At 36.9% G+C, this 23,228-nt stretch overlaps 1 protein-coding gene across 2 annotated transcripts in view; it reads right to left on the bottom strand.

Annotated features, from left to right (window-relative positions):
- The window catches only part of MTDH (metadherin), a 58,247-nt gene that overhangs the window by 6,895 nt on the left and 28,124 nt on the right, over positions 1–23,228 (bottom strand). The window contains exons 5-10 of one of the 2 annotated variants that reach the window (XM_037048244.1): positions 22,937–23,002; positions 20,722–20,958; positions 17,546–17,635; positions 14,804–14,902; positions 7,480–7,604; positions 1,257–1,364 (exon numbers count right to left, since the gene is read on the bottom strand). In XM_037048244.1, the coding sequence (XP_036904139.1) occupies positions 1,257–1,364; positions 7,480–7,604; positions 14,804–14,902; positions 17,546–17,635; positions 20,722–20,958; positions 22,937–23,002 (725 nt within the window). The remainder of the gene's footprint in view (positions 1–1,256; positions 1,365–7,479; positions 7,605–14,803; positions 14,903–17,545; positions 17,636–20,721; positions 20,959–22,936; positions 23,003–23,228) is intronic. The other variant, XM_037048245.1, reaches the window with a different exon arrangement.

The following is a 23,228-nucleotide window of genomic DNA, read 5'->3' as shown; positions in this document are numbered from 1 at the left end:
TGCCCTGACTGGGAATTGAACCTGTGACCCTTTGGTTTGCAGCCCGCACTCAATCCACTGAGCTATGCCAGCCAGGGCAGATCAAATATTTTTTAAAAGAGTATCAAAATACCGCAGGAACTTTCACAATTTAATGACTTTTTCTGGTACGTTGAAATTTATTAAATACATCTGTCTATCTCTCAAATTTTCTTTTAAAAGGCACCCATCTAATACACAAGCCAAAAAGGCCATAATTAAGGCACAGCAATACAGAAAAAGTCTGGCCAAAAGGATTTCAGGCAGCACTGGCTACCACACAATAGCTGTCAGTCACGTTTGTCATCAGTCAGATCAGCTAGTAGGAAAAGCACGGCTTCTACCCAGTTCTAGTTTTTATATCTGTTGATCTCAGTCACATTAGCTTCGATGCCCATCAACTCCCACTACAGGGAGAAAACAAATCACGATAATGAACTGGCATCATTTATAAAGGGTTGTGCTTCCCACAACAAAAACCCCCCTCTAAACACATACTTCTTTAAAAAGTCATGCATCAATGTTTTCCAAAATACAACAAATAGGAAAATTATAGGTAGGCTATCCTCTAGAAGTTTTGGCTATTTCCTACATTTAGAGAAATGAAAACAATGATCTAATAGGGTTATAAGAAATAAGATTTTAGTAAATTGTAATGGCATGGTGATCTAGCGCTTTCAAAGTAAATCCCATGCATATTTCTAGTAATCTAGGAAGGTAGAAATGAAAATGTTTGTTTTCACCTATATTGTAATCTAAAAAATGTTCCCTGAATAGGAAAGGAAAGGAAAGGAAAGGAAAGGAAATAAAGGAAAAGGAAAAGGAAAAGGAAAGGAAAATGGAGGAGCAATAAAAGGTTTCTGTTAGAAGCCAAAAAAGCAGGAAAGGGTACCAAGTGGAAGGGTCAACATTCCAGTTCCCCAAAGGGAATTTCTACACGTGGAGAATACTGTTCCTCCTTTTCCATTTCAGCACAATATAAACCAAAATGCATCTGGACTAATTTAGAATTTTATTTATTTACTTTTGTGTTTACAACTTTGATACGATATTTTTTAGAGCAACACAGGGTTTTTTAAATAGTATGATGTACAAAATCTTTAAAACATTCTGTGAATGTTCAAATACATTTGATGCCTCATATTGTCTTTCCCCTCTACACAGTCTTAGCATCTGCACGTCTCTGTGTGCATGTCAGCTGCAGGTGTTTAATCAACGAATCTTGTTTTGTTATCTACCTGTGCAGGAGAGTTATCATCACCTTGCTTCTTCTTTTTCTTCTTTTTCTTTTTAGATTTCCCAGTTGAAAGGGCACCCTCTCCCTTTTCTTTATCATCATCTGAAACCTAATGTTAAAAGCAAAAGTGTTAAAGTGAACAAATAGGTTAAGTTTTCATTATTCAGAAAAGTATTATGAAATAGTTTTATCTATTAGGTTTAGTCTTTATCTCCTAAATATCAAATAAAAATTAGTAACAGGAAATAAAACTGATCTGAAATTACACACTTAAGAAAATAAAGCACATGGAACTTCATTCCCCTATTGTCTGCGATGGTCCGCTTTTTCTTACATCTTTCACCACTTTCTACAAGATCAGTTAAAGAGCTGTGCAAATCTTGGATTTTAAAAACTCATTGGGAAGGAAATTCTGTTTTATTTCAGAGTTCGAATACAGAACTACCTGCATTAAAATTAAATTTGGGCCCTTGCCAGGTAGCTAAGTTGTTTACAGCATTGTCCCTCTGTGGAAGGATTGTGTTCCACGAGACTAGTCCCTTATGCCAAAAAGGTTGGGGACTGTTGTAATGCACCAAGGTTGTGGGTTCGATCCCTGGTCAGGGCACATACAAGAATCAGCCAATGAATGCATAAATAAGTGGAACAGCAAACTGGTGTCTCTCTTTCTTTCCTCCTGTATCTCTCTAAAATCAATAAAAGTAAAACTTAAAGAAATTGAATTTGACTCTGTTAAGAGAATGAGAAGCTATAGAGTGGGAGAAAATATTTGCAAGCCATATATTAATCAAGGACTTATATCTAGATTATATAAAGAACACTCCAAATTCAACAGTAAAAAATTAGAAAATGTGCAAAAGATATGAACAGACATTTCATGATAGACAAGAGAGATGGCAAAGAGGCACAGGGAAAGGAGTTCGATGTTATTAGCCATTAGGGAAATGCAGACTAAAGCCATGAGTTGCCACTACATACCCAACATAACAGCTGTAATAAACAACAGTGACAACAGCAAGTGCTGGCAAGGACGCCCAGAAACTAGATCACTCATGCATTCCCAGTGGGCATATAAAGTGATGCCAGCACTCTGGAAAACAGTCAGTTTCTTAAAATATTAAATACACAACTACCACAATGCAAGGACTGTACTCTTAGATATTTATCTCAAAGAAATGAAAACTTACATTCACATAAAAATTTGTAAATAAATGTGTACAAGAGCTCTATTCATAACAGCCCTAAATGTCATTCTTCTCTTGAAGGACAACTTAAATATCCTTCAACAGAATGGATAAATAGAGGCATACCTCAGAGATACTGCAGCTTCAGTTCCAGACTACCAATATTAAGCAAGCACTGCAAGAAAGTGAATTGCAATCTTTTTTGCTGGTGAAGGGTCTTGCCTTCAATTTATAAAGAAATGAAACATCTGTGGAGCACAGTAAAGCGAAGTGCGATAAAATGAGGTATGCCTGTGAACTGAGGTATACCCAGACCATGGACTACTACTCAAAAGTGAAAAAGAACCAACCAATGATACATGCAATGATCTGGATGACTCAATGACTCTCATAATGCTCAGTGAAAAAACAGTGCCAAAAGGTCACATACTATATAATTCTATTCCCAGAACATTCTTGAAATGACAAAGTTACAGAGACAGAGAACAGGTTACTTACTGGATTGTTAGGGGACAAAAAAGGAGATGGGGATGGGAAGGAAAAGAAGATGACCATAAAAAATGGCAACATGAGGAACCCCTGCAGTGATGGAAACGTTCTGCACCTTGACTCCATCAATGCCAATATCCTGGTGTGATACTGTAGCATAGCTTTTAAGACGTCACCACTGAGGGACACTGGGTAAAGGGTACATGGGATCTCTCTGTATTATTTCTTAGAAGTGAATGTGACTTCCTAATCATCTCCAAATAAAAGGCTGAATTAAAAACTGGATCTGGCAGTGGATTGGGCACGGGCCTGCGAACCAGAGGATCGCGGTTCGATTCCCAGTCGGGGCACATGCCTGGGTTGCAGGCCACTTCCTGGCAGGGGACACACGATACATTGTGTGTCCTCGGCAGAGGCAACCATACATTGATATTTCTCTCCCTCTCTCCTTCCCTTCCCCTCTAAAGATAAATAAATAAAATATTTAAAAAAAAAACTGGATCTGGGACTATCACTGAAAATAACATTCTGCATGACAAAATGAGTGAATTAGAAGTGTTAAATTCATATTAGTATCGATGATATCTCTTCACATATAACACACAGTTGAATTTTTTATGGAAAAGTGCTTTTTGTTTATTCCGCACAGAACAAACAAAGACTAGCCAAGATTCCTAGACTATCTTTATGGAAGGAGATGATGTGGGTAACTGCAATTTCTCTGCTCAGAACCATAGTCATTAGGGTGATTTGGGAGGTTCACGAACCACCAAATAGTTTATAAAAACTATTAGCAGACAGAAAAACAAAACAAAAATGCTGCACAACTTAGCTAACTATAATCCAACCATAAAAGAAATGCAGTTCTGCATGGCAAAACACTATTTTTGTTCATGGAAAAAGGCAGAAATCAATTCCATACCGCCTTGTAACTGAGATGTTCTGAAAATCGTAAAAATTCCTTCATATGCCTTCTCAATCCCATTCCCACTCCAGCTCCCTAGGGGTAACCATTATCACGAACTTCTTCTGTGTCTATCTACTCAATTTTTCTATAAATTTATCTGCTTCCAAAATTTATCTGCTCACAAAATCTGCATAAATGGTATCATACCTCTCTGTAACTTGCTCTTCATCATTCACTGAGATTCTAGTCATACTGCTATATTAACATAGCTTTATTTAATTCACTTAAAAAATCTATCTAGTACGCCATTGTACAAACAGATCACCTTTTTTTTTTTAAAGAGATAGAGGGGAAGAGAGAGAGAAACATGGAAGTGCGAGAGAAACATCTACTGGTTGCCTACTCGTACATGCCCTGACCAGGACTGTATCTGCAACCTAGGCATGTGCCCTGACCGGGAACCAAACTGGTGACCTTTTTGCTTTGCGTTATGATGCCCAACCAACTGAGCCACACCAGTCAGGGCCAAACAGACCACATTTTATTTATCCATTCCCCAACTAAATGGCCATTTAGATGTTGTTGCATTTTTGCTTAGAAATGTAAAAGACATCTCTGTATATAACCAGCAAAAAGAACTGCTATGATATGTGATAGTTTACTATATTCAGTAGTTCCTCTATTAAAATTCTGATGATCAGGCACTAGGAAGTTCCAGTTAGAGAAATGGATTTTTAGTTGTATGTTCACTAAACATTCAATAAATATCAGAATGATTTCTGTGTACCAAGGTACTGCAATAAAAGCTTTAAAAAATAGACCTTTTTTAAGGAGCAGTTTTAGGTTCACAGCAAAATTGAGCAGAAGGTAGAGATTTCCATGTACCCCTGCCCCCACAGGTGCACAGACCCCCACCCCCTGCCCTGTCATCCACATGCCCTTCAGAGTGGTACCTCTGTTACTGATGAACCTACACTGGCACATCCTTATCACTCTCACTCAAAGTCCGTAGTTTCCCATAGGGTCCACTCTCTGTGGTGGGCATTCTATGGGTTTGGACAAATGCATCCATCATTACAGCAACACAGAGAGTAATCTCACTACCCTCCGTGTTCTGCCCATTCACCCCTCCTCCCCTCAGCCCCTGCAGACTCTAGGAAGCTTTTGTGGGGCCAACCCTAAAACTCATTATTGTTTTTCCCCTCAGACTTCCCACTTTACCTGGTAACTGCCCTCTTCTACATTTTTTTACACCCTTAGTAGTAATCCCATTAGGACCTCTCCCTTTCTTTGGTCTGTGAAGATGAGAGGTATTACTTCCAATTAAAGGCCAACCCACAATCCACTTGTATCTTAGGTAGCCCCCCACCCCTGATTGCTGTGATCTTATTCTACTAGTAAAACCTCTTTCATTTACATTTAACTTTTACTTTATTTGAGATCATTTTCCTTTTTGTCCACAGATATGTTGAAGCAGGAGTAGGCAAACTACGAACCTGGCCCAATGCCAGGTTTGGTAAACAAAGTTCACTTCGGTATTGCCTATGGCTACTTTTGCACTACTGCATGGCCCTTCATTGAAGTTTGCTGACCCTTGCTTTAAAATCTCTCCTGTCATTAAGATACAAAAGACCTTTGAACAAAACCCTTCCCGATACCAGTTTGCTATTATCCACTACCTCTTCTCCATTGCTATCCAAACTTACTGGAAAAATCTTATACTTGTTAATACTATTTTTAACCTCCATTTACTCAACTTACTGCAATATGGCAACTGTTCCAAGAAACTGCTTTACATGATCAGAGAGCCAATGTGTTAAGCAGCTGTGATCCAGAACCCTCCTCCCTCAGTCTCTTTCACGGGCTTTTATTTCTCCTTAAAAATAGGGAAGTCCCAGATTTTTATGCTAATTCCACTGGTCTTTTCAACTTCTGTTGATTTTCCCCAGATTAACCCACCTTCAAAGTTTTATTCACCGTATACTAATAACTTCCAAATACAGGTCTTTTCCCTAAGCGTTAACCTGGTATGACCAACTTCTCTCAGCTATAACTACAAAGCACCCTATATTTAACATCCGAAACTGAACCAACCATCTTCCTTCAGTTAATCAGCTTTACTATATTCCCATTGGAAGTATCACTTCCACCTTCCCAGTTGTCCAAGCTACAATCCTGGAAGCTAGTTGATGACTTTCCATTCAATTCTAATCACATGCCCTGCTGATTGTACTTTATTTTCAAATGTGTCCTCTACTCCATACACTATTCTTACCACTACTATCCGAGACCGCTAAACCACCTCTACCTGCCTTTATTCACATTTGCCTCCACTCATTTTTTTCTATGTGCATTGTCACAGTAGCCAAACCACCTTAGCTTAAAATTCTTCCATTATTTATAGGATAAAATCCAAGATTTAAAACATGGCATTCAAGAACTTCTAGAATCCAGTCCCTGCCTCCCTCTCCAGTCTCATTTCTGCCCATGCTTTTCATCACATTCTGCTTTTACCTCTAGGATGCTGTAACTAAAACTCCCAAATGCTTCCGTAATACCCAACAAATACCATACATTACTTTTATCAATTCATGTGCCTGCCTCCTCCCCCTCCTCCCTAACTAGACTGTAGACTCCTTGAAGGTAGTAATGGTGTCTTATTTATCTGTTTCTCCACTAGTACAATACGTGATCCATGCTTGATGCTCAGTTAACGTTTGTTCAATATTGATGGTCCTTTTATCTCCACAGCCTCTTTGAGTTTTCACCCTTATTCCTATAACCAACTAGTAGTAAAGTTTGATCAGTACCTTTGTGTCTCTTGTAAATACCACTTCCATTTATTTTTCAAAGCTACTGACTTAGTTCCTTATCTCCTACCTCAATTCATGGAATGGTTTCTTTACTGCTTCCCCTAAAAAGTACAAAGAGCCTCTCAAACTGGTCTTCCTGTCTCTCCACAACATCCAGCCTAATTTTTCCTTATCCTAGTGATAATTACTTCTACTTTAAAAGCTGTCAATAGGTTCTGATTACTTACAGAATTGCATAAAAATGTTGCAAGGTATATATATTTCATTTTTTTATTCATTTACTGAATGCATGTTGCTAGAGCTACAAAAATTAAAACTTCACAGCCCCTTTCTTTAAGGAATGCAGTCTAGAAGGGGAAGATACACTTGTAAATAATCGATCCTATCACCAGCTGATTCCATACATGTGCACTATTTACCGCCAAACACGTTTCCTATCTCCCTGCCTGGGTACCATTCTCATGGTGTTTTCAGTCTTGTCTGTTGCTATGAAGCCTTCCTTAACCTTCACTGGGAACCAATTCACTCTTTTCTAAAACACATTAAAAGCTGGTAGGCTATTGTACTAATTCTGGTAAGAGGACAGGAACTGTTGTTTGTTTTCTTATCCATATCTAATAGTAATTTCCTCAATAATTTGTGGGGGGGGGGCGGGGAGAAAGGTAATCTAGAGAAGGCATGCAGGCAAATGATGACTGGCTAAATGTGATCAGAATGCCTCTCAAGCAATCCTACCACTGGATGCACTTAGAATACAGATTTATATCCACTAGTATTTTTAATATAGTTGGGTGTAAAGAAATAAACATACCCGCCAATCCCTTTACTCACTTTTTGATCATCAGGAATTGGCTCCTGGGACTTTAGAAGTGAAGCTCTTTCTTCATCTACCCAATTCCCCCACTCTTCTGCTGGTGCATTCCAATCAGAGCTGGGATCAGCAGAAGACAGACCATCTAAAATTTAACAGTGTGAATTAGGTATCTATCATTTCTGCCAACAACTAAAATGCAAAAACTAAACTTCCTTATGATAAACTGAGCTGTAATTTTAACTATGGTTCTTTCTCCCTAGCACATTTTATAAGCTAGGAAAAAACCCAGTAACATGACAGTAAAAAAAACACACCCCCTCCCCGCCCCCTGCCAAACCCAAAATAAAACCTTTGCCCAACTTCTAGGCACATCATATGGTTAACTAGATGGAATTTCTAAGAAACTCCAGAAAACTAATGGATTAACTATTTAATTTCATTCTACTTCCTTTGCTATCATTCACCCGAATTCGTTCTCTTTTCACTGTTTAGGTCTAACTTTATCTAAAACCTGGTCATTTCTTTGCTCTGATTATTACACTTTTGTAATTGATTGTTTTTCTAGGGTACAGAATGAACTAATCTTTAACAGCAGTACCACAATTATGCTCACCACCTGTCATTTTTTCCCTACATCCCCCCCCTTCCTTATGAGCTTTTCAAGATAAGGTTCTTCTTCAAATTCACTGCCATGAGAGAATACTTAACCTCTCCTTTCCCCGCCTCTTTTGATACTTGTACCTTCATTCCAAAATAGAAGAGTCACTTTCAGGGCTTCTGTCACTCTAATCTCAAGAATAAGTTTTTATTCTAGACTTCCAAATTCCCTTCTTTTACTCTAGTAGGCACTGAATTTTACCTTCTTTGGGGGGCTATCACTGGCTTATTCTAAAGGGGAAAAACCTTCTCTGGCTTTACACTGATTAAATAAGCAGCTCTCAAGGGTGTTTCTTCCCCCTCTTCCAGGACATTCCACACACTTGCTGTACTCGCCTGCAGTGACGACTCGTAGTCAGGTTGCATTTACACTGGTTTAAGATGACAAATGTTAGGCTTCATTTCTAAATAGTTCACAAGTCTAGACACTAATACTGCTTTACTGAAAAATTTAATCTTTTCCCACTAATGCCAAATGCTACTTTAAATTCTTTTATATATGAATTATAAGAATTGATATATATATATTCTTTTATTCTTTTCAGTATGCTTCTGGAATTTCTATTCTACTCCACTGATCTATTCCTGGGATAGTGCCATACATAATATAACTCTGTAATACATTTTATTGCCTAGGAAAACAAATCTGCCAGCATTACTCTTGTTTTCTTTGCTATTCTTATTTTCCGTGTGAACACTATTGTTTTTGTTTAAAAGGGAGGTATTATGACAACCCCAAGAAGGCTTTAAAAATTGTTTTGAAATAATATATAAAGATCTGGCAAAATTTCACAGAAAAGAAAATCACAGACATAACCGCCTGTATAGTATGATCCCAAAATTATTGGAGGAAGAGATACAAGAAAATAATACATTAATAACAGATGTATCTTTACAGTGGAATTACAGAAACTGCATCTTATTAAGCACTTACTATGCATAAGAACTTGAGCTAGGTAGGTACCAGAGATACAAAGATCAGTACGACATAACTCTCCCCACCTTCATGGAACTCATAGTCTGTCTATCCAGGAATGGAGACAGGTAAGTACAACAGACAGAGTGACAGATTCTGTCACAGGGGTTGTGGAAAGGGAGAAGAGGGCTAAACCAGTAGAGATGAGATGGAAAAACACGGAACAAATGATTACAAGTGTTAAATGTGTTTACAAAACAGGAAGTCCCTTCCTGTATTTCTGAATTTACTAATATAAGCAGGTATCCTGAGCCAGGATTGCAAGGCATTAACAGACAGGTGAAGAACATGGACCTTACAGTCAAATAGTTCTACATCTAAATATTGCTCTACCACTTAATAACTATGTGATTCTTGTTAAATTTCTTAACTGCAATGGACTATGTATATATGTCACAGGACTGCTGAGAGGGTTTTACGAGAATGCCTGTAAAGGAGTTCACAGCAATGCATTAAATGCTCAATTAATGGTAGCTATTGTTTTTATAATAGAAAACCAGTTTCTAAGCTGTCGGGCATACACAACTAAGATTTTATTTTTTATAATCCTAATAAATCTCTCAGTAAGATACATTTGGTGTGCCTTAATGTAGAAATCATTGTCACAAGTATAAAGAAATCTAGTAAATGTCTAAAATCAATTGCTTATCTTATACCAAGCATTCATTAACAACACTGTTAGATCTGAATGCCAAAGTCATCATTGGTTTTGCTGAAGCCTCACAAATGAGGAACTTAGACTTGGAAAATTGCTGTCCATAAGCCAGATCTCTAAGTCCTCTTGCCAGAAAAACAATTTTATTTTCTTTTATTAAGAAAACAAGTTTAGGCAAGTAGATGAGCAATATACTAACATATAAACTATTCTGTTAATAAATATGAAGGAGGAAATAAAAATCTAGTGAAGTACTTTGTGAAATTATTTTTTAAAAGGCTTTTAGATGGCCATAAAGTTTGGGGATTAACTAACTGTACTATGGTTTCACTTCTATAAGAACATTAATAGAAGTACAATCTCAATGGGTTATATAAAATTTTATTGGTAATTTTTTCATGTTTATTGATTTTGGGTTTTTTATATTAATGGGGATCAAATGAAACTACTTTAAAACAACAGATCAATCATCAAAACCTAAAAACGGTCACCAGGAGGCTTCTCAACATATAATTTTTAACATTCATGGGCCTAATGTGCTAATAAACTTATTAGACATAGTTTCCTTAAAACTGTATAGTATAGTTTCATTCACAGCATAGGTCTCTCCATTTACAAATAACCCCTTATTTCTCAAAACCCCTCCATTAGTTTGCCAATGTCTTTTCAAAGAACCATATTAGCTGTCTTCAAAATGGTAAGCAATTTGTCTCTCTATTTAATTTGCTCAAGGAATAATGATTTAGATTTATGTACCTCATAGCTAATCTCTATTTTATCTCAGTAAGAAAATGGTTATCAGCTGTTTCTTGTCAGAACTTAAATCAGTATTAACTTTATAAAATGTTACAACACTGGGCAGTGTTCTAAGTGCTTTATATGTATCAAATTATCATTTAATCCTCTCAACAACTCTGTGAGGGCTTGAGGGCTGTGGAGAAAAGAACTAATTTAACAGAAAATGAAACTGAGGCACAGAACCATCATGTACCTGCCTAACAGCAAAGGCAAAGAAGTAAGATTTAAACCCAGGTAATCCTGACACCTCATGCTCTTAACTCTTTCACTATGCAGTGTCAACAAAAACACAGTCTATTTAAAATTTGACTTTTTATAGGGGTGATGATGATGTTCTTTTATGGTCAAAATAATTGATAGATTACTATTTGTCCTTAAAAAAACAATATGCTCGGACTTCCGCCAAGATGGAGGCATCGGTGGAAACACTGTGCCTTCTCCCACAACCAAGTTTCAATACAACAAAAGTTTTGGAGAACTAAGACACACCCAGAGACCAGAAAACCGAATTATACAGAAGTCCCACAGCTACGAACCGTTCAATGAGGACGGTAAGAGAGGTGGAGCCAGCAGCGGAGCTGGGTCGGGCAGGACAGACCTAGGAGTGCAGGCAGCCCAGAACTAGTCGGGGTGCGGGGCAGACTGACATTCGCGTGCAGTGAGACGGACCACGCAGGCCCCAGGGGGCGAACCCAGTGGTGGAGGGCTGACAGCAGTGGCACACTCGCGTGCAGTGGAGCGGGGCGCGTGGCCCTGGTGACGGTGGTGGCTGCGGTGCCAGTGGGGGTTGCCAGTGGGGGTCGCGGCAGCGGGCGGCAGAGGGAAGCCATTGTCCCTCTTTGACCCCGCCCCCACATACAACGTCACAACCCAGAGACTGAGTTGCCCTGCTCTGGTGAAAACCTAGGGCTCCGATCCTGCTACTTAACAGGCAGGAACAGCCCAAAAGATGGCGCAAGAAGAACTCAAAGTCCCAGAGCTAATAACTCTAAGCGACCAACAGATTGCCAGCCTCTCAGAAGCCCAATTTAAGACACTATTTATCAGGATGCTCACAGAATTGGTAGAGTACAGTCACAAATTAGAGGAACATATGAAGGCTAAACTAATTGAAATGAAGGGAGATGTCCAGGAAACCAATAGCGATGGAAAGGAAACTGGGACTCAAATCAATGGAATGGACCAGAAGGAAGAACGAAACATCCGACCAGAAAGGAATGAAGAAATGAGAATTCAAAAAAATGAGGAGAGGCTTAGGAACCTCCAGGACATCTTTAAACGTTCCAACATCCGGATTATAGGGGTACCAGAAGGGGGAAAGAAACAGCCACGAGTGGAAAATGTATTTGAACAAATAATAAAGGAGAACTTCCCCAGTCTGGCAAAGGAAATAGACTTCCAGGAAATCCAGGAAGCTCAGAGAGTGCCAAAGAAGTTGGACCCAAGAAGGAACACACCAAGGCACATCATAATTACATTAACCAAGACTAAAATGAAGGAGAGAATCCTAGAAGCAGCAAGAGATAAGGGGACAGTCACCTACAAAGGAGTTCCCATCAGACTGTCAGCGGATTTCTCAAAAGAGACCTTGCAGGCAAGAAGGGGCTGGAAAGAAGTATTCCAAGTCATGAAATCCAAAGACCTACAGCCAAGATTGCTTTATCCAGCAAAACTTTCATTTAGAATGGAAGGGCATATAAAGTGCTTCTCAGATAAGGTCAAGTTCAAGGAGTTCATCATCACCAAGCCCTTATTATATGAAATGCTAAAGGGACTTATATAAGAAAGAGATGATGAAAAATATGAACAGTGGAAGGACAGCAAACACACAGTTATTAACAACCACACCTAAAACAAAAGCAAACCAAGATGACAGCTAGATCAGGAGTGGAACCATAGAAATGAAGAACACGTGGAGGGTTAGAAACAGGGGGGTGGGAGGAGGAGAAGGGGGGAGAAGGTACAGAAAATAAGCAGCATAGACGGTAGATAGAAAATAGATAGGGGGGAGGGCAAGAACAGTAGGGGAAATATAGAATCTAAAGAACTTGAGACACGTGGGCATAAACTAAAGGGGGAAAGGGTGGGGGAGAGGGTGTGTAGGATGGAGGGGAATTAAGGGGGGAATAGAACAACTGTAATGGTATACTCAATAAAATATATTAAAAAAAAACCAATATGCTCCACTTTAGCATGTTAACCTTATTATGTTCAAGGGCCTGGGTAGAAGCAATGCCTTTCTGTCAGATACTAATGTCTATGCCTCAAACCAGGAGGTCAATATATTAATCATATTACACTGTTAAATGTAAACATAGTGTGTGTGTATTTTGGGATTAGTAATGTCAAATACTAAATCATGCCCTCTACAAATTTAGAAGGGATAAGTAAATTTGCTGAGTACCCAAATTAGTCACATTAAAGATGGTAACACACACAAAAAATGAAATTCACAGAGGAAATGAGGTTAAAGAGAAATTTTAGACTCAAAAGACTGCCAATATAGCATAACAAACTTGAGAAAGGTGGTGTTCCTGATACTACTTTAAGTACAGAATCATGAGGATACAGTTTTTTTCAGCCTTTTATTTCAGCAGCCAGTCACGTTTTTCACATTACAAGAATTCTTAGATGAAAGTGGAGTTGTTCTCCCCAAGTTAGGAAGCCTAGAGATCTGTTTGTCCAGTTTTCCTTGGCCTCAACCCACAGTTGCCTGAGACACCTCACTGCTATTTTCTTACAATAACTCCTCAATTCTATTTGGCACATCCCTACTCATTCCTCCCAAAGTACAACTAGACTAGGTTTTTCAAAAACAGTGCTTTCACATCTTTGTAATACCTTGGATTTGAATGATATTTTATAATTTTCATTCAATAACTCATTAAAACCTTTCAATAATCTATGGAAGTACAATAAGAAAGACAGCTGATTTGCTCCATTTTCAGCTCAATTAATCTAGATTCCAAGATAAGTGACAAAGTTCAAGCCATATGAGGTACTACATTTTAAAGTCAGGACTAGAACTAGATACATGTTCTAAACTAGTAACTTCGCTTTAGCCAGTAAATCAAGGCTTTTCATAATATGGTCCTATCTAATCTACCTTTCCAACTTCATCTCCCTTCACCTGTAAGAACTGTGCTTAGACCGATCCATACAGAGACTAACACGTGTGCTGTGCTTCGAGGTTATAGTGTACAGACTAACACGTGTGCTGTGCTTCGAGGTTACCCTCACGATTACCATCAGCACCCAGGCTGGTGGTGGTTAAGAGCATGGACTGGGGAGCAAGATCCCCCCAAAGCCTCATACCAGCCTCTCCACTTAACTAGCTGTGTGGCCGGGGGAAAGTTAGATAACTTTGCTTTGCTTCAGTTTACTAATATGGTAAATATGGAAAAATAATACCTAACTCACTGAACTGGTGAGCATTAAATTAATAATATTTATCTGTAAGATGCAGACCAGCGCCTGGCACACAGCCACGTGCTTGCTTTTGTCACCCCCACCACTGAGCAGCTGTGTGAAAGCGCCGCACAGGCACCGAGGACGTAGAGAGTGAGCATTCCTGTTTTCTGAGAGTTTCAACTCTACTTGAAGAAACAAAACACATCACGTAAAAGACTTTTTATAAAAACCAAAATGGTGGAAAACTCCAAAAGGTAAATGCTAAATAAATAACAAAATAATGTGCCATAATAATTCTGAGGTTTAGATTAGAGGAGAAAAATTCAGTTAAAAAAGAAGATAGTATAAGCTTTATGAACATAAAAAAACATAGTATTTCTCCCTTCTTTAAAAACAACAGCAACAACAAAACTCCTGCCTTTAATCTTCATATGCTTCCATTGGAAATTAGGCTGAACAAATGGTTTTCTACCAAGAGAAAAACTTGCACACCCCAAAATTCAAAGCCATTCCTGTATATTCTCTTTACCCCTTATACTAAAACTAAGAAGAGAAACACAACGTTCATTTACAACAAAATTTTAAAAACTAGAAAAAGTATAAGAAAATTTCATGTTTAAATACCTCAATCATGAAAAGTAAATTTAGTTTTAATTCTATACGTATTCATAATCAGTTTATAAGCAATACACTTGGTATTAAATTATATTACTATGACCAAAAAGGTGAGAAAGTAGGATTAAAATTAAAATATAAAGCATGAACTCAGGATGCTAGAAAAAAAATTCTGAAAAAGAACCAAAAGCAAACAAAACCCAAAAGCTGATAATTTAAAAGGACATACTTAACCCAGACCATTCATCATCGATATAGGGCTGATTACGGCTAACATCCCACTGATAATCAGAGGTGGCAGACTGAGAAACTGGCTCAGCAGTAGACCCTTAAATGAAAACGAATGCAATAAAATTAAAGATGGAATTTTCTAATGATGTTTCATAACAATAGTTCTATACTTTGCACATGGAAACTTATTTTTTTGTATTTCTCCTAAAAGGCAAAATTCAGACATTGTAAGAGTTAAGATAAAGGAAAAGTAGAATTAAGGGAATCACCTAATTCACTAATCAGAAATATATTTTTCCATAGCACCAATCCATTAAATTGTCTTTTATAATATATTCTTCAAACTAGCTGTCTATACCTTTAAAAGGTTAAAAAGTTGTTTTGTTTTTCTTTTTAATTGAAAATAACAAAGCACAAAAGAAATCCTGGATGTTTCAAGGTAGCCTGTACCCTTGGAGGGACAGAACTAGAAAATGAGTTTGCTAGAAACTTTTGCCTAAGAAAAAGTTAAAGAAAGATATAGGTGATTATTCCAGAGAGTTGAGGGCAGTGAGAAGCCAGAGAAAAGCAAGTTATGCTGGATGTTTAGAGACCAAGTTAAACTCAGGTGCATTTACCATAATAGGAGAATACAGACAGATATTCTCCAAAGACAGGGGTCTGAATGGTGTGGGTCCAATTATTCGTGAAATTTTTTCCAATAAATATTTTGTAAATATTTTCTGGAACTTATGATATTCTTAACTTATTTTATTGAAGAATATAATATATTATACATATAACATACAATGTGTTAACAGATTGTTTACATTATCAGTAAGGCTTCTAGTCAAAAGTAGGCTAATTAGTAGGCAAGTTTTGGGTGAGTCAAAAGTTACATGCAAATTTTCAACTGTGTGAGGGTCAGTGTCCCTAACTCCTGCATTTTTCAAGGGTCAACTGTATTATCTCCTAAGTTGTTTCTGTTTTTACTTTTTTTTTGGCTGGGGTAATGCAGTATAGGTGAGGGGGAACACACAGTCCTTTAGGAATCTGATCAAAGCTGTGGCAGACAACTGTCCAGAACTTACAAATTTGCATATAGTTTTGGGGACATACAAATTCATGGGTGGCAGGTCAAAAATCCTTGTACTATAGCCATAAATTCATTTTGGAAAGTAAATGTTCTCTGTCAAGGATATACAGGGTCTGGCACAAATAACACCCCCGTTTTATTATAAAATCATAAGCATGTAATTCTGTAACATAACAATATGACACTCAAACACACCACATGGCATTTTACATGATTTGCTCAAATGAAAACTATAAATTATTACACCCATATTAATACTCTACCAATCACACTCAAGCAAGCGTTACTTCTGCCAGACCCTGTATATACCCGAGTCCTTTGAATAAGAATTTCTGTATTATGAGAATCTTTAGGTGACTTTGATATTCACTTTGGATTCAGATACACTAATATAAAAATGGTTAAAAAATATCTGTTAGTATAAAAGGCCCAACCACTTCCTCTGAGCAGTGTTCTTACCTAACAAACTGTCACACTGTTATAGCTGATTTTGCTAGCATTCCACTAAATACTTATATACATATTCTTAGGTAAATTTTAACAGAGTAACACTATAAAATTCATATGTAATTAGCACATTAACTGCTTTGAGGCACTACAGTAACACCTGCTATTTCTTTAGCAGCATCCAAGTTGTACAAAGTCACCAAATGAAGAAAGCAATTCACTTCAAACTTTGGAAGTGAAATATGGCCTATGAGATCAAGGATTGGCAAATTATGACTCAGACCAAATCCAGCCATTCCTTCTTTGTATATTGTATGAGCTAAGAATAACAGCACATTTTTAAATGGTTGAAAAAAATCATAAGAATAATATTTCAGAACCAGATACACTCCTCTGTGTAGGTATCATTTCTGGCTGCCTTCATGTTACAATGGCAGAATTAAGTAGTTGGCCCATTAGGTAGTAGGCATAGACACAGAGGTAGTATAGCTCACAAAGCTTCAAATATCTATTATTGGGCTCTTTACAGAAAAAGTGTGCTGACCCCTGTTCTAGAATAGAGACTCCACACACTGTGGAACTACATGATTAGTACATTGGGGCCATGAATTCCATCATTAACCAAGCATTACAAACTAAACATCTCCTGGGTTTAAGTAATATTTTTAAGTAAGTATGGCTTCTGTATAATTATCAAGGTCATAACCATTTAAGTTATGCCAAATTTATATAAGTTCATTAGTAATAAAGTAATAATGTACTTTCTAATCAACATATACTCAAAATAGAGTTATTATGTGAGGGTCAATATAACCTGAAAGGCTTCGTGATAAACTTACAATGAGTAAGGGCAAACAGAAACAAAATGCCAAATTGCAAGTTGGAGTATGGTACGAGCACACTAGTAACAGCAGAGTATCTTGACCCCTAAAAGAAGGCCTTCCATTTGCACTTGTCTGTGTGCTAAGGCACTTCCATTACGTTAGGCCACGGAATCTTCTCACCTGTGCTACAGAAAGGAACTAAGTCACTTGCAGATTAAGAATTTAGGTCTTTCTTCTCCTTAAGGAGAAGAAATGCCTCTGACATTTTATATTATATATCTATTATTTATGTGATAGCAGTACTTGACGCTGATTATTTTTTCAAATAGCAAGAGCTAAAATTAATTTAAACAGAAATTTTTTGTTAACTAAATGAAAGACTGTTTTCACATACCAGGAACAGCAGAGTTAAGTGTGAGAGATGCAAAAGAAGCAGAATTCTGTTCAGAGGTATTCATTCCCCTATCCACACTAGACCAAGCAGCTGTTAAAATAAAGAACATCACTTGGAACCTTTAATTTACAATGGAACTTGAAAGATATGTACAGATTCAAAACTATGATAACAGTATTATATATATAATCTTAGAAATTAGAACCACTTAATATACCAATAGTTTCTATTTATTGAATGTCTACTATGTACTGGGCTCTTTACACCAACCACTTTTAATCCTTAGGGTAACTCTGCTAGGCAAAGTTTAAGAGTAGTTAAGTAACTTGCTGACAGCTAGAAAACAGCTGAGCCAAGACTGGAACTTAGGCTGTTTTCCAAAGCCTATTATACTCTTTCTACCATTGCAAGCTACCTTATTATCTACCATAATTAAGCTACAACTTTGGGCCAAACACTGAACTTGGTACCTGACATTCTTTTAGCCAATCCTTATAAGCACTTAAATATGAGGGTCATAGAGGAGGTTAAATAACTAGCCTAATTTCCATACAAGCTAGTATGTGGAAGAATAGGGATTCATATCAACTTGATCTGTTTGAACTAGACCATGTTCATTCTAGTACACCATGCTATCTTTGCAATATTTTCAAGAGATTTCTAACTCATATATGAGTATTTTAAGGAACGTATGTATCTATGATGCTAGTCACACCTGACTCTTCTCAGTGACTCACAGGAAATACAATTTTATAGCTCCCTTTGAATTGCAACAAAAGCCCTAATCTATCTAGGCAGGAACTCTGATCTGTTGCTTAATTTTATCTGTAGCTACATTAAGCAAGTACCATCTACTTTATGTCCTAATTATAAAAATGCTACATAGCTTTTATAAGTTAAGTTGCAAATATCTCAAAAAGTTGCAGTTCTTAAAATGATTTTACTGGAAAAAATTTGAGTATTTGTTTTATTAAATGTGAAAGGATGCTTTTCAGCACAGAAGTTTATGCTTTCTTTACTGCTGAAGTAAGGCTGGGAACTTAGGAATTGTCTCTTCTTCCAAATTTTGGTATTTTTACATAATTTTGGGGTATTGCAAAGGCAGGAGGGAAGAACAAGCTTAAGAAGAGTGTTAGTAAATGATCTAAAGTTTGCTTCTTGGGGATATAGCATGAGTCATTCTAAGCTTAAAAGTGATGGGAAAAGCAAATAACATAGGAAGAAACAGTGTTTTCTACTTAAACTAAAATAAATATATGAACAAAAATTATCTGTAGCAAGCACGACAGAAAAAAATTGTATCTTTGATGCACAGGAATTACAACTTCATAAAAAACATTAAGAAGCCATTAAATAAATGGGCAAAGAACACAAATAGATAATTCATAAAAGATATGGATAGACACGATCAGGAAAGTTGTAAAAGATATTCAATCTCATTAGTAATTTTAAAACTCAACCAAAACCATTTATGCAGTTTTTGCTTATAAATTAAGAAATTTTTTTTGCCCTGGCTAGTGTGGCTCAGTGGATTGAGTGCTGGCCTGCAAAACCAAAGGGCTGAGGGTTCAATTCCCAGTCAGGGGACACGCCTGAGTTGTGGGCCAGGTCCCCAGTAGGGGGTGCAGGAAAGGCAACAACACACTGATGTTCTTTCCTTCTCTTTCTCTCCATTCTAAAAATAAATAAATACGTAAATAAATGAATAAATAAAAAGATTTAAAAAAATGAGAGTACTCAACCTTGGGTCATCATGTGACAAATGGCATTCATACTGATGCTGATAAATAAATTAAAATTTATATAAATTTTAATAAAGATTTAAAAAAATGAGAGTACTCAACCTTGGGTCATCATGTGACAAATGGCATTCATACTGATGCTGATAAATAAATTAAAATTTATATAAGTTCATTAGTAATAAAGTAATAATGTACTTTCTAATCAACATATACTCAAAATAGAGTTATTATGTGAGGGTCAATATAACCTGAAAGGCTTCGTGATAAACTTACAATGAGTAAGTCATGTAGCACTGTGAACATTCATATTCCCTTTAACCCAATATCACTCACAGGAATCTGTCTTAAAGAAATACGCACCCCCCCAAATATACTCAATGCGATGTTATTTATAAAGGCTAAAAAAAAGACAAATCATTTCTCTGATAACATGGAAATAGTAATTTATACTATGCTTATACAATATATTACAGGGACATTAAATAATAACAGTTACAAAAAGTAAAGAAAATGAGGCCCTGACTAGGTAGCTCAGTTGGTTAGAGCACTGTCCCCATACGCCAAGGCTGCGGGCTTGGTCCCAGTCAGGGCACATACAACAATCAACCAATGAATGCATAAATCAGTGGAGCAAGGTTTCTCCCTATCTCTCTAAAATAAATAAATAAGAAGGAGAGTGTTTATGTTACAATATTAAGTGGGAAGTGGGGAAATAAACATACGTATCTGATTTGGATTATGTTAAAAAAAAACCACCAAAACTGTACACAGAGGGGAAAAAAGACCATAAACAAACAAAACCCCCCCCCCCAAAAAACCCAAACCAACAAAAACCAGTCATTGGCACCAGGTGGTACAGTAACAGTGCATTTTTCCTTCTTATTCTGCCTTTTTCCACATTAAATATGAATTTCTATTCTGTAAAATACATGCACACACCTGAAATTAAGGCGCTTTGACTTGATAGCTCTCAACAGAAAAAAACTCATTAACTACTCATCTTTTTATCTTTAAGACCCAGAGGAAAAAATTAATTACAAATAGGCATTTTACAAACAGTAAAACAGTATATAAATGGATACTACAAACTGTACTCCCATTTACTATTTTATTTAAACTGAATAAACTACTGAAATTAATCACAAAGACTGCTCACATATTACAGTTATTACATTACTAGAAATGCAATTACACCTGCTAGTTACATAGGTAATCAAATGTGATAAAGTACGTGAAAGCACCAAAAATAAGAGCAAATGATAAATGCTATTATTTACTTTGCTCCATATGAGGGACCTGAAATGAGTTAATTATTACTATTTCTGTATGGCATTACAAATTTTTTACTGATGGATCTTTTCTCACTCCTGAAAAATTCACAATGTACCAGATAATCAATTTTAAATGAATTAAAAAATTTCTAACATATCTTACCAATGCCAGAAAATATTGAACGGTCACTCCAACTCCTTCCCCAGTCTTTTCCATTCGCGTTAGCATCTCCAGTGTCTTGAGCCCAAGCAGATGGTTCTGTTTTCCTCTTGCCCGCAGAAGCAGGTGAAATAGAGTTCCATTGGTCCTCACCTGCACTGATCTGTGCGGAGGCTTTTACAGGCTTTTCATTCCAGCCGCCTCCATTTACAGTGAGGTTTTCATTCAATACTGAAGAAACTTAAAGAAAAGAAAAAGATTAAAAACTGGTACATCATTCCTTGTTAAAATGGGATATTTTCAAATTTCTACGATGCTCATTTTATATTTAATTATCAATCATTACTTCCCCATATTGTCCTCTACATAGCTTGAGCTTGAAAGATAAAAATGAAGAATTTTAAAAGTGACACGATCACCATGGATTACTTAAAAAAAAGGTTTTATTTATTTATTTTTACACAGGGGGGAAAGGAGGGAGAGAGGGGGAAGAAACATCAATGCGTGGTTTTCTCCTGCCCACCCCAGGCATGTACCCTGACTGGGAATCGAACCAGTGACCCTTGGTTCACAGGCTGGTGCTCAGTCCACTGAGCCACACCAGCCAGGGCACCATGGATGACTTATAATTTAAAAACTAAAGGGAGGTTTTATCTTAATCTATATTCCCTATGTCTTCAACCGCAAAATGGCTTGTTCAAAGGAAGTGCAACAGAACAAACAGGAAAACAGCATACTCTGAGATACTCAGAATACTTACTCCCTAAAAATATAAAGACTTCTCCTTACATCAGGGGTGTCACACTCATTTTCACTGGGGTCCACATCAGCCTCGTGGTTGCCTTCAAAGGGCCAAAATAATTTTAGGACTGTGTAAATGTAACTACTCCTTAACTGTTAAGGAGTTGAAAGCACATTTGGCCCTTTGAAGGCAACTGCAAGGCTGATATGGCCCCCAGTGAAAATGAGTGTGACACCCCTGCTACGTGTTTACATATATACTGTGTACAAGACAGTTATTTTAAAACCTGGCTCCACATTAAATCAACTGAAAATTTTCTTTCTTTTTCCTTCATGCATGAAAGACATTTACAGCAACATTCCTTATAATATTAGAACTGAAAAGTAACTTCATATTATATCCAGCTTGTTCCTAGGCTTTTTTGTTATGTAAAAATTTTTCTTAAAAGTAGGCATTGGAGCCTCAGCCCAGACAAATTAAAATGAGAATCTCTAGGGAGCCCAGACATAGTATGTACATGTGTAGGCATATATAAGTACACATTCCTTTTTATATATGTATGCTGTTTTTCTATGCCTCCTAGATGACTGCAATGTGTGTCCAGGATTCAGAACCATGGAAAGAAAGCTGACAGTGTTTTAACAAGCCTAAAATGAGAAGGTGCCTTTTCATTTCTGAATTTATGTTTTACTACAATACTTTAGTTTTTAAGTATCATATATCACTCTATTTAATTCAGTCTTTACCATAAACAAGTAAATAAAGTGTATCTTCTATATGTGAAGCACTATATGACTTTAGACTATACCTATTGTGAAATACTTGCTAGTATTAAACAAGCAGTTTAAAAGGTTATAGGTATAAAGGCTTTTTCCCCCCTTAATAAACAGTGGAAATGTCTTATATCCCATGTACACCTACATTAAACTCAAGTTTAAATGTTCCCCCACCCCCAAAATCCTTACCTCCATTGGCTAAAATGAGGCAAGCAACAATCAAAATTGCATATAAACTATTACTAAAACAATGTTTTTACATATGGAGGAGAGGGGGAAACTGGAACATACCAAAGACTATTAGACTTGGGGGTGATTTTGCCCTGGCTGGTGTGGCTCAGTGCTGGCCTGCAAACCAAAGGGTTACCAGCTCGATTCCCAGTTAGGGCACATGCCTGGGTTGTAGGCCAGGTCCCCAGTAGGAGGGCGTGCGAGAGGCAACCACACATTTATGTTTTTCTCCCTCCCTTCCCCCCTCTAAAAAACAAAATAAATACAATCTTTAAAAAGCAAAAGCATTGGGAGTAATTTTAATTTTTATCTATCTTCCAAAATTTCTAGACTGTGATTATTTTACTTTAGGAACTAAAAATCATTGTCTATTTTTCCCCTTCTGTGTCATTCATGTGAGGAAAAAGACATGTACATAAGCTCCTATTTTGATGGACCTTCAATTTAAGTTACAAGTAATTTCTCTCACCCTGAAGTGTAGATTCTCCTTTTCCAGACTTAAAGTTGCTAACTTGCACATTTAGATGAGAATCACCTGGTTGAAATAGAAATAAAATTTATTTAATACTAAACAAGTCACTATGCACCTTAAATTAGTAGTAACATACAAGTTAATTTTCTTACAATACTTACAATAAATTGCTCCTTCAGACTGCTAAATTCTTACACTGGAAAAGAGCCATTTTTACTCACAACATATTTCACATGGACTTAAAGAATTGAGGTCTTTAGTTACCATACTCTTAGTTGACTAAAATGCA

The sequence above is a fragment of the Sturnira hondurensis genome, unplaced genomic scaffold (assembly GCF_014824575.4).
Source record: "Sturnira hondurensis isolate 20B ecotype Veracruz unplaced genomic scaffold, ASM1482457v3 Scaffold0006413, whole genome shotgun sequence".
NCBI classification, from domain to species: Eukaryota; Metazoa; Chordata; class Mammalia; order Chiroptera; family Phyllostomidae; genus Sturnira; species Sturnira hondurensis.
Note: the sequence above shows the minus strand (reverse complement) of the source record. Positions and strands in the feature narration are given on the sequence as shown.